This window comes from Mytilus californianus, unplaced genomic scaffold (genome assembly GCF_021869535.1).
Source record: "Mytilus californianus isolate M0D057914Y unplaced genomic scaffold, xbMytCali1.0.p SCAF_8, whole genome shotgun sequence".
Lineage (NCBI taxonomy): Eukaryota > Metazoa > Mollusca > Bivalvia > Mytilida > Mytilidae > Mytilus > Mytilus californianus.
Window position 1 is genome coordinate 20822516 of NW_026262734.1, and position 18756 is coordinate 20841271.

The following is an 18756-nucleotide window of genomic DNA, read 5'->3' on the forward strand; positions in this document are numbered from 1 at the left end:
TTTCCCCACTACTCATAATCATGATAATTTCCCTTTCAATTTTTAAAAAATTCTGATTTAAGTTTTTGTTGTATATTGGGACTTTGGATAGTCTCAAGAATGCTTTCACCAATTTTTATGAAACTTTGGTGAATTGATTTTATATATTGACATAAACTCCCTTTTCATTTTTATGACCCATAGTGGGTCAACCCTTGACCGTCTGTCGGTCTGTCCCAAAGTCGTTGGTTTTTGTTCTCTAGTTTAGTTTGCCTCAACCAAATGTTATAAAACTTTTACAAAAGCTTATTACCACCATACTCAGATCAAGTGTGAATTTTGGTGATGTCAGTGTTACCGTTCTAGAGTTATGCCCCTTTACAAATGGAAAAATTGCTGAATTTTTTGTTTCCCGCTCTCTAACTTTAACTTTAGTTTGCCTCAACCAAATGTTATGAAATTTGCACACAATGCTTATTACCACAAAAAACAGTTTGAATTTTGGTGGTGTCACTTTTACTGTTCTAGAGTTATGTCCTTTACAAATGGAAAAAATGATGAATTTTTCGTTTCCGTCCTCTAAATTAAGTTTGCCTCAACCAAATTGTATTAAACTTTAACGCAATAATTTTTACCACAAAATCAGATCAAGTTCAAATTTTAGTAGTATAAATTTTACCGTCCTTCAGTTATCTTCCTTTATAACTTTATATGATATGCAAGCCGGAGTATCATCCCGTATTTATTTTTATATAAGATGCAGAGTTATGGAAGTTTAGTTGTTGGAAAATTGTTTAAAATTGTCCATTTTCACACTTTGGAAGGTTTTCATGGTTTTATAATTGTATTCGTTCAAAAATCACGGCCTTAAACTTATATACACTTGCGATATCCCTAAATGAAGCCAAATTATTTACATGTTTTGTTTCAATGAATACCACTCTGTGTGCATGTCCTTTTTTAGCTCACCTGGCTTGAAAGGCCAAGTGAGCTTTTCTCATTACTTGGCGTCCGTCGTTGTCCGTCGCCGTTGTTAACTTTTTACATTTTGAACTTCTTCTAGAGAACCACTGAATGGAATTGAATCAAACATGGCATGAATGTTCCTTATGAGGTGCTGTTACTTTGTTGCCGATCTATCAAAAAGATGGCCGGCAGCGGGGGACTTAGTTTAAGATAGGACCCTATAGGAAATACATACAAATGTCTTCTTTTAGAGAACCACTGAATGGAATGAAACCAAACATAGCATGAATGTTCCTTATGGGGTGTTGACCAAGTGTTGTTACTCTGTAGCCGATCCATCATCCAAGATGGCCGCCAGCAGAGTAGGACAATATTAAACCAAATATGGCCTCAATCACTATTAAAGTATCTGTTATGATTTTTATCTTTTTTATATGATTTCAAAAACCAAAATAGAGTCAGGTGAGTTTTGTTTTTTCAGGGGGGGGGGGGGGGGGGGGGGGGGGGTCTTAGTTGCGCAGTGCTCACAGTTTTTCTATAATGTAGTTGATCATTAAAATTCATTTAAAGCATAAACCCAAGCTAAAAGGGCAACAAGCTTATCAAGCACTCATGGTACAGCTTTTTATTAAACACGCATTGATATATACATTAAACAGCAAAATAATTATTGATGCAAGATGTCATTAAATAATAACTTTTACTCTTTTTATGTGTAGGACAAGAACTAAAGAAGATACAGAGAAATTGTAAACAGCAGAAATGATAGGCAATTTAAAATTTGCAGAAGTCAACATAACCTAAATGGTAAGTAAACTCATCATAGATACCAGGATTAAATTTTGTATTTACGCCAGACGCATGTTTCTTCTACAAAACACTCATCAGTGATGCTGGATAAGACTTATAAGGCCACTTTTATAAAAGTTATTGCCCTTGAAAGATGATTACATGTATCATGATTATTATAAAAATAAAAAGATGTGGTATATTAAATATGAAAACTATTGATCATGGCTCTAAGAAAGCAATTATAGGCCAGTGACGGCCTTCAATAATGAGAAAATCCCTACCCTATTGTCAAAGTAGTCAGCTATAAAAGGCCCTCAGATGAAAAATTGAAATAATCCCAACTGTAGAACTAATTGCCTAGTTTATAACAAAACAAATTAAAAAAAATAAATATGACAGATATAAAACAACAACAACCACTAAATTTTAGTGTAAGAATAAACTACAGGCTCCGAACTTGGGACAGGCACAATCAGAATATGGCAAGGTTATATAAAAATAAGAAGATGTGGCATGATTGCAAATAAGACAAATCTTCACCAGACAACAAATGACATACCGGTAGATTTCCTGCAAAAAAATAAACAGTCCCGACTAAGCAGGAAATTTATACGTTTCCCTTATTCGAAAAGACACAAAGATCTGTTAGTACTCACAGTTACTGACAGCTAGTTAAAAATCAACAAAAACTAATACATGTAATAAAAAAATCAGGTTTGTGAGCACTCAACCCTACCTTTACTTTGGACAGTGGTTTAACAGCTCAACAGAACAAACTGTAAAATAACCTTTGCAATTGTCTCAACTCGAAAGATTGATAAAATGCACAAAATCAACTAATATAAAAACCCATAGACAAAAAGCACGGAATTAAGAGAACTCACAAGTAAGAAAGGAAATATTCTTAAAATGTCCATAAACATGACAAAATAAGCTTTTTTATTGCTGTTTCTCTCTTCATTTATAACATTTTATTTGTTTATTTTGTGCATTTATAGGTGATCAGACATCTTGGTTTTCATGATAAATAGGTCAATACTGAAGAGGAAACTAAAAGTTGATATCTATCTACATGGTGCTCTAATTGGATTAATGTGAAATGGAATGTGTGCTTTCCTGCAAAAAAGAAATAGGAAATTTCATCATAATCACATGATAATGGCTATAAACAAAATGGAGTTCAATCATAGATGCAGAAAAACACAATTGTATAAATGCAACAACATATTATATATATTCCTCGAAAGAAGGGAGAAATGAAGAACAAAATAGTATTTTGTTGTTGAAAGGAACACCAGCTTTATCCACTCATTTACTTCGCTCCCTCATATCAATTCTACTGAAGATCTTCGAAGAACAAATTGCAAAAATGTTTTCTGTAAGAGTTGAAGAAAATTGTTTAGTGAATGGAATAATTTATGCATTGAACTTTTACGTAGTGGATTGAATAACTGTACACAGCAGCTGAAACAGAGGAAAATTAAAATTAACAAGAAAAGTGTTTATTTTATTATTTAATTTGCAAATATGAACGCATTCTTTAGAACACCACAAATGGTATGACATTCAAATTGGTTGCTTATTAATGTATACCATTGGAACAATAACAACAACAAAAAACAGAATACTTTGCTTCAAAAAATATTTTATAAATCAAAGTTAAAGTCATATAAAGTATGTACAATACCTTGACCTAAACAGTCAGACTCACTGTATTGTTTTTGTATGTCATGATAATGTTTATACTGTTTGTATAGTGAAGAAATTTATAATGAGTAAAAATAGGGGAAAACATTTCCTACAGGGAAAGTTGATATACAGAAATTTCCTTAGAGGAAATTTGGAGAACAGTGTTTTCCTTAGAGGAAATTTGTGGTATAATATTTCCTGAGAGGAAAATTTGAAGCCACAAATTTCCTCAGAGGAAATAGAATTTCCTCAAAGGAAAATTTGAAGCCGCAAATTTCCTCAGAGGAAATAGAATTTCCTCAAAAGAAATATTAATGCAGCGCTTTTTCTGTATTTTGAGTTATTTCTGTCCATTGTTTTGTAAATTCTGACGATAACGACTGGTCCCAATCTAGTTCATTCTTCCATAACTCCTGTAAAAATATTTTATTTCTCTCTGTAATTGGGGTTAAAAATCCCAACGGGTCGTATATTCTAGATGTTTGTTTTAGTACATCTCGTTTTGTATTAGCTCTGTTTTTATTACCAAGTGCATCCTTTTTAGCAAATGTAATTGTGTCTTTCTCAGCATTCCATTTCAATCCAAGTACCTTAATAATTTTGTCATTGTCCAGAACACTGTCTTTTCTGGCAAATTCCTGCAACATCTCGCTGTTTGAAGCCCATGATCGAAGATTAAATCCTGCGTTGGAAAATAATGGTCGAGTCTGATTGTAGTAATTTATTAAATCGTTTTCTTTCGAAAAACATGAAATAATGTTGTCGACGTACAAGTCTTTTGTTAGCCTCTCTGTCCAGGTGCACACGTTGTCTTTCAAATGTTTCAGCAAAACAGCATTCAAAATAAAAGGGGAGCATGTTGCACCGAAAAGAACGGATTTACAACGGTAAGTTACTAACTGTCCTGTTGGGTCTGTTGGGTTGCTGTACCAATAAAATCTTGTAACATCTCTGTCCTTTTCTTCTAGTCCCACATTTAGAAACGCTTTCTCAGTGTCTGTTGTAACTGCATATTTATTTAGACGAAATCTGAGAAGTATTGCAGCTATGTCGTTCAGATTTGGTGGAAAGTTTAATAAATAATCATTCAGGGAAGGGATATCAGGTGTTTCACGGCAACTGCAGTCGTAGTCTATTCTTATTGGGGTAGTAGCTGAATCCTTTTTCACCGGGTGGTGTGGAATATAATGCACTTTTCTGTCAGTCGGAATTTTGTCGTCAACTTTTTCTATGAAGCCCCTTTTCTCTTGTTCTGCGATGATTTCTCCATATTTTGTTAACATGTTTTGATCTTTGCTTAGCCTATTAACAACGTTTACTGTTCGTCGATATGCAATATTTCTATTCAATGGTAGTGTTGGGTGGTCCTCTTTCCATGAAAGTTTTACAAAGTAGCGGTTGTCATGGTAACGGATCGACGATTTTTCATACACATCCTGAAATTCCTGGTTAAACTTAGAATCGGAATCCAAATTTTCGGTCCCAGTTGTTTCGATCTTCCAGAACCTCTCTAGATCAAACTCTTCTTGTTTGGTTGAAACGATCACATTCATCATTGATGCGTTTGTATTTACTGAGTGGGTTCCTTTGAGTGGTCCTGAGAGTAGGTATCCTAGTTTAGACCTTACTGCTGTTGGTCCCTCGCCTCTGATTATCTCATCCTCCACTATATTCCAGTATTGGTCAGCTTCAACAAGTAATCTTATTTCAAATGATGCATCTTTAGTTACGGCGTGAGCTAATCTTAAGTTTTGCAAATACGGCATTTTTTGGCAGTATGAATGTAAGTCTTCAATGGTGCGGCTATTTTTGGTACAATTAAAACATCGATTGAAATATGTTCGCCATAAATAGTTTGTAACTTAACTGTTGCTGTGTCTAGTTGTTGTACTCTGTTGTTCTTGTCCGTTTCTCCAAATCCCGACAATGCTATTGCTTCACTTCCTGTTCGTCTTAAATCCAATTTCTCTGCTAAATGCCTAGTTATAAAAGACCTTTGGGCGCCTTCGTCAAAAAGGATATTTGTGTCAATTATTTGTCCCCTGTAGCTTAGTGGTGCAATTGCGGTCTTTAACAAAATATTTGGACGATCACGGTTTAGAGATGAATATAAAACAGATGTCTCAGCTTCCTCCGCGTTGTATGTATGTACTGTACATGTAGTACTTGTACTTGTAGTTTCCTTATTATGGTCATTACTGCATGGCTTGTGTGGTGACGTCTTTTACATTTCTTGCAGTTTGATTTAGATTTGCAATCTGCTACACTGTGTCGCCCTAAGCAATTAAAGCATAATCTATCCTTTATAACAATTTTCATGCGGTCGTTATGATCTGTATATTTAGTACACCCAGACGAAAAGTGGGGTTCCTTGCAGTATGCGCAGCTTATTGAATGAGATTTCTGTAATGAAGTGGAGTCACAAACTAAAGGGCGAGGGGTCTGGGAAGCTCCGCGTATAAAGCGTTTCAAAACAATCACAACCGTAATAAAACTTGTACATTTTTGTTGTGGTTTTTTTGGTCATCTATTTGTTTAACTTCCGAGTCGAATGAAGACTAAACATTGTCGTTTGCGTTTTTTATACGCCGTGAGAGCTTTTAAAATCACGGAGATTTGTTCCATATGCTAGTATTTGTATTGAGCAAAGTAGATGTATAAAAACAAATAATAAACATAAACACAATACTATATGTGGAGTTTCTGTTAGCATAAACATCAATTGGATAACAAATACTTGGTGGACACATTCTCCAATATTCTCCAATATTTTGCTTAACATGTGTATTTAGATGTTCAAAACATTTGTGGGTAAACTCTACAAGAGAGAGATAGGAATTTCTAATTTTACGCAGTTAGGAATTCTCGAAGTTGAAATTAATGAACATTTTCAGAGGGAATGGTACTTTAAATTGATCACGATCTTTTTCATGATCTGCGTTTGTTAATTAACAAATACTTATGCATTCTACCAGTTGTATGGCAATATCTGACTAGATGATAACATTGAAGATACGTGTATTAAAAGTTTGGTGCATCTTTCGAAAAAAAATCAGCAGCTTATTGTCCGACTCGGACAGAGAATTCATTATAAAATCGAATGACTAAATAGTCCGGTAAAACGAGTTAGAGTTAACAATTTATTTAAATGCTTTTACAATCAACCATTCGTATTGCCGGTCCATATAGAAACGACTTCGAATTATCTAATCTATATACAAGATGTTTTTTTTTTTGTAAAATAAATAAAAACGTAATACATGTACTTGAAAATGTGTACTTTTTTTATAACAGCAGTTCCAACTTCTCATCTACTAGTATACGGAAACTATTGATTGTTTGAATGGTTATTAATGTCCGGTAACAAATATTACATGACACCAGAACGAGAATCCGTTGACGTGATGTGAAAATGAACTATTCGTGTTGTCAAGACCTACATACTTAGTAAATTTTGACCTAGTTCACAAGGTAACAGTCATTATTCCCGGATCAATACGAGTTGAAGAGTCTTCGTTCTAGTAAGTTTTTTTGTTAACCCTAAAGGGATTATGCTTTTTTTCCCACTCAAGGCGAGTATACGTTATGGTGGTGGTACCGACAACTATGTAGCTAGTATTTTCTAAACAATGCCCGTTATACAAAAAGTTCCGATAAGTTTACACCAGTTGTATGTATACATGTCTTACAGGATAAAAATTTCGCTGCATGTGTATTCCTCTTGCTTTTATTCTTGAGGTAGTTTTTAAAATGCATACATAGAAAGACCAATTCCTATATGTTAACTTTGTCCCTCTCTCTCTCTCTCTCTCTTGTTTTTTTTTTTTTTTTTTTTTTGATGAAAACGACGTGGATGCACGTGCTGTCGTGCCTCCGGGTAGCTACGCCCCTGACAAGTAAACATTATTAGCAAGGAAAGTGAACAAAAACAACACCACAAGATGAGAATATACATTTTTTTTTCACTTTGTTAATATAAACTTGTTCAAAAGAAGTTAACAAGTACACTTTTAGAAAGTTGGAAAGTAAAGAAAATAATCCACTTGTAAAAAAAATGAAGTATACAAGGTTTTTTCCACGGCAACTATCAGACTAGTTGTATGTTACAAGTGAACAAAGACCATGTACACAAGGCGAGTCTTTACTTTTTGTTCACTTTGTCAAAGTAAACTTGTTCAGAAGAAGTTAACAAGTGCACTTTCGGAAAGTCGGAAAGATTTGAAAATAACTAAACAAGAACCCAAAATTAAGTTCACAAGGTTTGTTATAATGCAACTTTACTACTTATTTTTGTCAACAAGTTGAGCTGAGAACTGATCAACTCGTGACTATTATAAGCTTCCATAAATACATGCTGAAGACTAAAAAACATAGAATAGCTCAGCCAACACAATGATACATGCTTACATGTGAGTGACAATTTTAAAGTGTTTTTGTTGTATCGTTTAGTTGCTGTCTCATTGATGTGGGGTATTCATAAAACACATTAGCCCACATACAATGGTACATGCTAACATGGAAGTGAAAAAAGTGTTTGTTACAAGTATCGTTTAGTTGTTGTGTAAATGACGTGGGGGTATTCATAGAACAGCTCAGCCAACATACAATGATTCATACTTACATGTAAGTGAATGTTGTATCGTTTAATTGCTGTCTCGTTGACCTAGAGGTATTGATAGAACAGCTAAGCTCACACACAATGATACATGCTAACATATAAGTGACAATTTTAAAGTGTTTGTTGAATAGTTTAGTTGCTGTCTTATTAACATGGGACATTTATAGAACAACTTACTGATCACACAAACAAATATTCTTATACGGAAGTGACAAAAGTTCATGTTGTGTCGTTTGTTTGCTGTCTCTGTTACATGGGGTATTTATAGAACAGCTCAGCCCCCACACAATGGTACATGCTAACACAGAAGTGACAAGAGTTCATGTTGTGTCGTATATTTGCTGTCTCATTTACTTGGGGTATTTATAGAACAGCTCAGCCCCCACACAATGTTACATGCTAACAGAGGTGACAAGAGTTCATGTTGCGTCGTTTATTTGCTGTCTCATTTACATGGGGTATTTATAGAACAGCTCAGCCCCCACACAATGGTACATGCTAACACAGAAGTGACAAGAGTTCATGTTGTGTCGTTTATTTGCTGTCTCATTTACATGGGGTATTTATAGAACAGCTCAGCCCCCACACAATGTTACATGCTAACACAGAAGTGACAAGAGTTCATGTTGTGTCGTTTATTTGCTGTCTCATTTACATGGGGTATTTATAGAACAGCTCAGCCCCACACAATGTTACATGCTAACACAGAAGTGACAAGAGTTCATGTTGTGTCGTTTATTTGCTGTCTCATTTACATGGGGTATTTATAGAACAGCTCAGCCCCCACACAATGATACATGCTAACACAGAAGTGTCAAGAGTTCATGTTGTATCGTTTATTTGCTGTCTCATTTACATGGGGTATTTATAGTACAGCTCAGCCCCCACACAATGTTACATGCTAACACAGAAGTGACAAGAGCTCATTTTGTGTCGTTTATTTGCTGTCTCATTTACATGGGGTATTTATAGAACAGCTCAGCCCCCACACAATGGTACATGCTAACACAGAAGTGACAAGAGTTCATGTTGTGTCGTTTATTTGCTGTCTCATTTACATGGGGTATTTATAGAACAGCTCCGCCCCCACACAATTATACATGCTAACACAGAAGTGACAAGAGTTCATGTTGTGTCGTTGTGTTGCTATCTCATTGACTTTGTTATTCACAGAACAGCTTAGCCCACACACAATGACACATGCTATAAAAGTGACAAGAGTACATGTTGTATCGTTTATTTGCTGTCTTGTTGATGTGGGATATTCATTGAACAGCTTAGCCCACACACAACGACACATGCTAACATGAAGGTGACAAAAGTGCATGTTGTTTCGATTAGTTGTTGTCTCATTGACGTGGGATATTCATAGAACAGCTTAGTCCACACACAATATGGTACATGTTAAAATGAAATTGCCAAATTGCATCTTGTATCGATTAGTTGACGAAGGGTTATTTATAGATCAGCTTGGCCCATACAGAATGACACGTGCTAACATGAAAGTGACAAAAGTTAAAGTTGTGGTGTTTGGTTGCCGTGGGGTGTTTATAGAACAGTTTAGCCCACACACTTTGACACATGCTAACATGGAAGTGACAAAAGTTCCAGTTTGTGTCGTTTAGTTGCTGTCTCATTGATGTGGGGTATTTATAGAACAGCTTATCCCACACACTATGACACATGATAACATTAAAGTGATAAAAGTGAGTGTTGTATTGTTAAGTTGCTGTCTAATTGATTGAACAGCTTCGCCCACACACAATGGTATATGCTAACATGAAATTGACAAAAGTGCATCTTGTATCGATAAGTTGCTGTCTTATTGACATGGAGTATTTATAGAACAGCTTAGCCCATCATTCTAACATTGAATTGAAAAGGCCATGTTGTGTTGTTTAGTTGATTTGATTGACTTGGGGTATTTAAAGAACAGCTTATAGCCAGCACACTATGATACATGCTAACATAGAAGTGACATTAGTTCATGTTGTGTCGTTTAGTTGCTGTCTCATTGACTCAGTGTATTTAAAGAACAGCGTGGCCAACACACTATGATACATGTTAACATGGAAGTGACGAAAGTTCATGTTGTGTCGGTTAGTTGCTGTCTCATTGACTCGGGGTATTAAAAGAACAGCTTGGCCAACACACTATGACACATGCTAACATGGAAGTGACGAAAGTTCAAGTGTGGTTTAGTTGCTGTGTCATTGACGTGGGGGTATTCATAGAATAGCTCAGCCAACACACAATGATACATGCTTACATGCAAGTGACAATTTTAAAGTGTTTGTTGTATCGTTTAGTTGCTGTCTTATTAACGTGGGATATTTATAGAACAACTTACCAATCACAAAAAGAAACTTGTGTCGTTTAGTTGCTGTCTCATTGGCGTGGGGTATTTATAGAACAGTTTTGTAGCCCACACAGAATTATACAATGTCATCCTAACATATCAGTACCTTGCAGTTTGAGGTGTTATTGACATCTGCGAATATGGTAAAATAAAACGGACATGTTTAACATTTCACAGCGGTATAACATGTTACTTTAATTAATCTTCCCTTAGTTTATTTATTTTGTATTTACATTGTACCATAGATCAAATTTATTTGTACAGTGTATGTTCACTGGTGTTAATATGTCTTTTGATTGAGTTAAGTCATTTCAATTGATATTTTATAGTGTGTCTTTCTATGTTGTGATTTTACACTGTTGTTTCAGATAAGGGTGAAAGTTTGGTACCATTAAAACGTTTAAACCCGCTGCAATTGTTTGCACCTGTCCCAAGTCAGGAGTCTGATGTTCAGTAATTGTCGTTTGTTGATGTGGTTCATAATTGTTTCTCGTTTCTCGTTTTTTATATAGATTAGACCGTTGGTTTTCCACTAGTAATTTTTGGGGCCCTTTATAGCTTGCTGTTCGGTGTGAGCCAAGTCTCCGTGTTGAAGACCGTACTTTGACCTATAATGGTTTACTTTTATAAATTTTGACTTGAATGGAGAATTGTCTCATTGGCACTCATACATAGTCTTTAATTTTCTATGTTGTGTCATCTGTACTATTATTTGTCTGTTTGTCTTTTTATTTTTGGCCATGGCGTTGTCAGTTTATTTTCGATCTATGCGTTTGACTGTCCCTCTGGTATCTTTCGTACCTCTTTCATACCACATCTTCTTATATCTATATACATCATTTTATTGTATTTCATATTTGATAAACTATTGATTTATAAAAATATTGGTTTCCTTTATTGGTAACAACATGTAGCATACAGTAGTTGTCTTTAATTCCTTATTTCATATTGAGAAAGTGAAATGTAAAGTCATTTTCGATACAAGGTTTTAATAATTTTCTTAATTATTTAAGGATGCACACATCATGTGATTCCCATATATATATATATATATCTGTTTTAAGAATACAAAGAAATATAATAATATCTACCGATTCCATTCAAAAGTAAAATTGTATTCTAATAACATAGTTTGAGCCCCATGGCCTATTATTGTTTTGTCTTGCAGACATAGTTGAATTTCGTTTCACATGGTTTGTTGTCAAGTAATCCGTTTTCTTTAAAGATTGTTATGCAATCTCCATCCGCAGTTGGTTGACCATTTTGAAGCCATCGATAATCTTCGAAAGCTGGTTTGCCAGTGCCCCAACCCCATTTGCCGTTCTGTAATTTTCCAATTGTCCAGATATTAAAGGTTGATAACTGTAATTTAAGAAAAGTATGCATCATTCAGGAAGCTGGAAAAAGTTAACCAGCGTGGAGTTTGTATAGTTATACACCCAATTGTAATTTTACAGTTGTATCCTTTTTGCCTTCCAAAAGTAATAACTGTACCAGCCGGGATTCGAACCTTGGACCATAGGAACAGTAATCCACCTCTCTTCCAATTGAGGCAAAGGAGTACTAGTTTAGCTAATGGAGGGCTGTTATCTATCTACTAGATAAGGGGAAGCACCGCCACACTCCCCTATCCCAAGAGGTTTTTACTATATAATGACGATATCTACATCACGTACACTGGTTAGGTATTTCTCTAACCTTGGTTTTTTTGGTTAGGAGCCATTTTTTCAACAGGAGGGCGTGAATTGCCTTCCAAAATTAATTACTGTTTCAGTCGGATTTCGAACCCTTGATCCCTGGCTTAATAAGAGCCGCTCTATCAACTAAGCTACATGTAAATGTGTACTCTGTCTCACTAGTACAACTTATGGAGGGCGCTTATATCTAGGTAAGAGGAAACATCGTACATTTTCCCATCTCAAGAGTCATTATACTATAAATAAGATATTTACATCACTTACCCTGATTATGTATTTTCTCTAAAAGAGAGACAAAAGATGCCAAAGAGAAATTCATACTTAAATTAAAAAGACGAAAACAAGCCGACAACGCCATGGCAAAAAACGAAGAACGACCAAAAGACAAACAACAGTATACAAAACACAACATAAAAAATAAAGACTGAGCAACACGAACTTCACTAATAACCGGGGATGATTTCAGGTGCCCCTAAAGGGTAAGTAGATCTAACAGTGGGTTTTCAGTTGGGGGTGCCAATTTTTCAACAGGAGAGCAAAATAACTCGATTGAAATTATAGCAAATTTCTGTCAGATAAAAACAGTTGTGTTTGCATCATCAGAAAAAAAGAAAAAGCTTCACAATAAAAGTTATAACAAAATAAACAACGACTTTAAGTTTTGCTTCTATTGGTACCAAGTTGATAAAAATCCAACTAAAAATTACCTCACAATAATTTCTTTATCTTTATTTAGGAAAAATAAGTTTTATACATGTATATGAATATATTGCAAAAATTACAGAAAGTAACTAATGCCTATTGTATAGTTGAGAAACTGTATTCACGGCTGTCAATCGGTATATCGAGAAAAATTATCGTGAAAGAATAAGTAACGGTGGTCAAGTATTGCGACTGGATCGTGAAATATCTGGTATAGGATCGTGAAGGAAATCTTATCGAGAAGAACAACACATACAACGTCTGATAGTAAATAATCTAATTTAATCAATTATAATGACAAATATTGGAAAAATAAAACTGTCTGTCAAAAGGGTTCATCAACATTATGATCAGTATCTGAGAAAAATCAAGGCTTAAAAGTACACCGTTTTAACAAAGCTACAAAAGGCAAATTGCTCTTCGAAATAAAAATGTAAACACACATGATTTTTTTTTCACATTTTTAAAGCATAAACTACTTTTCTCTTAACACTTTCGCTACTGAATTAATATTTTTCACGGATTTTTTAAGCCGAAATAAATTATCACGAGACGATTGCCTGACCGGAATTAATTTGACAGATGCCCCGCAAAAATGACTATCGTATTTTTGATCGATATATATCGCTCATATCTCTGGAACGGATTGAAATTTCGCTTAAAAAAATTGAGATCCGTAGTCTTTGTCATGACTTATTTATTTATGAAAAATCGTAGTTCCGTAGTTTTTGTTATTTTTCTGAAATAATTGATGTTATCTGTCTCTCAACGAGAGTTTTGTCAGTGAAAATTGTCCATTCAATTTCGATCTCGTTTTCGCGTTTATTTATCTATTCTATCCTATGGATGTTTACTAGAGTGAACCTACGTATCGTCGGAACAGATTCGTTACAAATTTAATTCTGTTGCAGTTGTTATTCAAACAATATGATTTAAAATTGTCCGACGGTCTCGAAGGTTAATGACCGCCATTTTGTACACAACAAGACATATTGAAGGGAGACAACACCATCTGTTATTTTAAAATGTACATTTGCAACGCTGGTGTTGTCTTTCTTTTACCCAAGTATGAGCATACTGAAATTCACTATTAGTGATCAAAAATAATTTTCTAACATTTCAGACTCATTAAAAAGAGTTTAATAACAACATTAAACCAAGACTTACAGAATTTTCAGTCTGGTTTTTTAAGTTCATCTGAGATCTGGTCTGCCTGAGTGTCAACAGCTACTGTCCTTCATTAAAGTTCATTTATAGGAAAAATTACAATGTATTTAATGTTTTTACTCATCCAATTTTCTTTAAAAAGGTTTTTGAAACAAAACTGTCAACTATAGTCATTAACATGGAACAAACAAACGTCAAAACAGAACAACAAATAAACTGGTCTCCATTTGCAATTTTAACAATTCCTCTCAGTGTGGTATTTTGTGAAACACTCAGGCAGGCACAGATGTTTCCCACAATCAAAACACCAAAACTTTGTCTGCTTGATAGGCACCTCTCGACTATTTTGGCTTCTCATATAACAAAGATGGCATCTAGATATTTTGTCAAAGGAGGAAAGCATGTGTCGCTGAACAAGGCGGTTCTCCATAGGCATGAACTTTCCATTCTAGGATATGATTTTTTTCAAAACTTCATAGTAAAAGTGGTACAGTTTTAGCCTTAAAAGGAGTTCCTATGGGAAATTGCATTGTCAATATTTACAGAAATGCAACCTTCTGTCTGAACCTCATGTCTCCACGCTCATTGATACCAGTTGTTTTTTTACACATAATTTCTTTCGGTAGTCCTCTACGATTACATCTAACTGTGCCACAAGCATATGTATCGAAATTTTCGTACAGACTAGAAAACAACTCGGGACTTGTAAAGAAATTATCAGTGTAAAGATGGTACCCTTTACCAACTAAATCTGACTGTTGCAAGCATCTTTTTACTACACTACTCAGTACCAAGATGTAACTGTGGGGTTGCATTTCTTCCAGGATATATGTCAACGTATTGTATATAAATGTGTTGGGAATCTGCCAAAACCCAAGCTTTTACACCCTATTTGTGTGGCTTTTGAGGCATATATTGCTTAAACTGTTCCCTCCGTTTAAATGGTATCATTGTTTCATCAACAGGTATGTTTCTATGTGGAGTATATCCCTGTTGAAAGGCTAGCTGTATTAAAATGAGTGAGAAGAGGTTTGACTTTGTACAACAGGTCATAATTTTGATCTCCAGGCAGAGGTTGCTGTGTTGAGTCAGAAAAATGGAGATACCTCATAATCTGTGTAAAGCGATCCCGGCTCATGGTTTTTGCATATATAGGTGATTGTAAAAAAACTGTCTGTGGACCAATACATCCTTGTATATGGTTTCCTGTCTATGCCCATTTCAAAACAAAGACCAAAGAAGGCATTCATCTCCTGTATAGACAGTCTAACCCATGCCATTTTGTTTTCATCAGGTTTGTTTTCTTTCTGTAATAATTATTTGGCATATGAATTAGTTTGCTCTATTAACATCTCCAACAGAACATGATTACAAAACAGTTTGAAGAAATCAAGAGGGGTTTTATCCTGAGGCATGATCCTTGTAGGGCCAGTTCTCCCAGTGGGGTGAAAAGATGAGGCAGCCCACGCTCAAAGTAAAGAAAGTCCTCATGCCAGCCATCAATGTTTTCTGCATCACCAGCAGGTCCAGGTACATCTGTCAGATTCCCCATCACTTTCAAGATCATCCGAATCATCACCAATACCCTGAAGTAGTAGTTGTTGCTGAAATCTTGCTTCAGCTTTGTCTAATTCTGCTCGGGTAAAACCTTTAAACTCATCTGATTCATCAGACGACATTTTTTTGTGAGTGAAATACTACGAGGAGACGCGACTTATCTTCTATCACTTTTTAAAGTACAAATTATCCCACAAAGATGACTAATGTTACAATAAATTAACACATTTTTTATTAAGTATCTACGAAAAATAATTTTAATCTTTATATAAATCGAATCAAGTGAAAAAATGAACTTATACCGGATAGTATAATTTTTGTCGCCGAGGTTCCGCCATGTTGTTTTCATATTTTCCATAACAACATCTATTTCCGGCTTTCTATTTTTAGCGTTGGTTTTATCCCTCTTTAAAGTTCATCATAACAAAATGGACAAAAATGGCTGTATTTACACCCCAAAAACTACTCTTGAGTACAGACTAACATGTGCAGTTGGAAAGGTTGTAAGGCCTGGCATCCACTAGATATATAAAAGTTAAATGCATTTTGTTTTTCAGAAAGATAAAATCTTTTTTGGATTTTGATGGGCATTTTTTTTCGTTCTTGCAGAAGGTGTAAAAATAAACAAACACCTCAATTGTTTTTGACACTGTCCACTCAGTTACACCCTCTAACTCACCTATAGTTGTGTAGATATCTATTGTCTGTCTATTGTCCATGCCAATCAAGGACAATCCATACAATTCAATAGTTTTTACCTGAGAGGGAGCATCTCAAAGTTGTATCCAAACTTAGTTGATTCTTACACCTTCTGCAGGAACGAAAAAAAAAATGGTCATCATAATCAAAAAAAGATTTTATCATTCTGAAAAACAAAATGCATTTAAATTTTATATATCTAGTGGATGCCAGGCCTTAATACTTTTCCAACTGCACAGGTTAGTCTGTACTCAGAGTAATTTTTGAGGTCTAAAACACAGCCATTTTTGTCAATTTGTTATGATGAACCTTAAATAAAAACTGCAGATGACGACACTAACGAAAAAAAATAAAATGATCTTTAGAATCACAGGAATTTAATGACATATACATGTAACACGATACCGGAAACTTATTTATTCATTTAATTTCAGTCGATCAAAAAAGCGATATAAAAATGTTATTTTGCGAAGAATGAGAGCACCTGCAAGACACCACGAGGCCTGATTCCTAATCTAAAACACTACACAAACGATTGAAAATTGAAAAGACTAACCTTAAATATTTTATGAAATTCGTGGAGTAATGATTTTTGTTGTTTTTTATGCTTTCTTTGGTTAATTTACTAGAAAGTTGACTTGATCATTCTCGTCCGCCATGTTTGTTGTGGTCGTATTTTTTCACGAATCCGGGTCTGTTCGCCCAAAAACACGTTCGCGCCCATTCACGTTCGCCCCCTACACATTCGCACCCAAAGTCCGTTCGCACCCTTTTAATTGGTTTTGTGTTTAGTTATTTTGTAATCGAGTTTTGGTAAGTGTATTGCTGTAAATATTTTTTTTCATTGTTTCAAAACAAAGTGAGATTCTGACAACATTTTTTTTGTGTTGAATAAATCTTAATCATCTTTTGGTTAGTGTATTGCTATAATTTTATGTTTTCATTGTTTCAAAATAAAGTGATAAAAAATTATTCTCACGTTTGTTTTTTTTGGTGCTGAATAAGTCTTAAATTATGTTTTGGTAAGTGTAGTGATAAATTTTTTTTTTATTGTTTCAAAATAAAGTGAGATAAAAGGGGCCAAGCTGTTAAAATCAATTATCTTGATTATTATGTTTTACTTATACCCAGCTAAATACATGCAGTATTAACATCAAAGCAAGTTAAAACAACAATCATGATTTTCAAACACACAACAATAATACCAAATTTAGCTGTGTATAAATATAAATACCAATTAGCAGTAATCATACATTTGTACATAATTAACGTTTATTAATTAATCATCAATTTGATAAAAAAAAAAAAACGTTCGTATAATCATTCCCAAATTTTTATTCAGGTAAATATTTTTTTGATATATACATTTAAAAAAATATCTAGTAATTGAACTTGAATTTGATTAAAAATTGGTTGCGAACGTGTAGGGTGCGAACGGACCTAGGGGACGAACGTGTAAGGTGTAGGGTGCGAACAAAGCAAAGCTTCAAAACTTTACACTAATTGAAAATAGTTTCGACAGTTTAATTGTTTCATTTCTTATAATGAAATATGTTTTTACTATAGTTCTAACCATTCTACGTTCTGAGTCGTAAAAACATGCATATTACACTCTTGATTGTGATAGTCTAAAAATAGAAATTTATGTAATCCAGTGATATCAGTCACCGGAAAACAAAATGGCGGCCAAATAACGTTAAACTGGTCGCTTTCCGGTTCCTGTTTACGCTCACCAGCAAAAGAATTTGACAAAACTTCAAAGATAATTTTCAAGTAGAAATATTGAGATTTTTTTGAAACGACTACGATTTTTAAATTTATAGATTTAAATAATAATGTATCCTTAAGGATACATTCGGCATCTACACCGGTGTGCTAAAAGGATACATTAGGCATGCGTACGAGGATGCCAAAAGGATACATTCGGCATGAAAGGGGTAAAAATATCGTTCAATATTACTGTTTGAAATAGTTCATAAAGTTATTTTAATTTAGTTTAATCAGAAACTTTGCAAAAACGGTAATATTTGTAAAAATTTAATATTTCGGATCGTGAAAGATCGGGTACCGCATTTTGATGATTGTGAAAGATCTGTTGTCGCTTATTCGTTATTGGTGTAACACCACTAATTCGGGCCCGGCCAGAAAGCACATACCAGAAAGTAGTACATATTTAACACAAAATAGTTCCTACGCATGAGTGTAACTTTCAAAATATGTAGAATATCGAGGTATTTTTGGTATCAAATGAAAGCTGAATGACTGGTGATCATTATAGAACACTTTTTGACTTATAATTTTGAATAATAAAAAAACTGCACCAAATTTTAAAAAGAGGGTACATTTTGCCTGTTTGTCAGATCTGAAGTGTCTGTTTTGGTACATCCGAAGTTCCGGGAACCAGTTCTTTCTTATATGCCATTAAAGGTATGTTGATTTTTTCAGTACAAGACAACATAAAGTGTTGCTTTGACATGCAATGATTGTCACTTTATTTGAACTTAAAACAAAAGTGCTGTGTCTGCTTGAAA

At 34.5% G+C, this 18756-nt stretch overlaps 2 protein-coding genes across 2 annotated transcripts in view; one reads left to right on the top strand and one right to left on the bottom strand.

The window, feature by feature from the left end:
- The window catches only part of LOC127710864 (perlucin-like protein), a 378664-nt gene that overhangs the window by 126010 nt on the left and 233898 nt on the right, over positions 1-18756 (top strand). The window lies entirely within an intron of this gene.
- Positions 11324-18756, bottom strand: part of LOC127710863 (lithostathine-1-alpha-like) — a 174174-nt gene continuing 166741 nt past the window's right edge. The window contains exon 7 of the mRNA XM_052216825.1: positions 11324-11765. Coding sequence (XP_052072785.1) covers positions 11553-11765 — 213 coding nt within the window. The 3' untranslated portion in view covers positions 11324-11552. The remainder of the gene's footprint in view (positions 11766-18756) is intronic.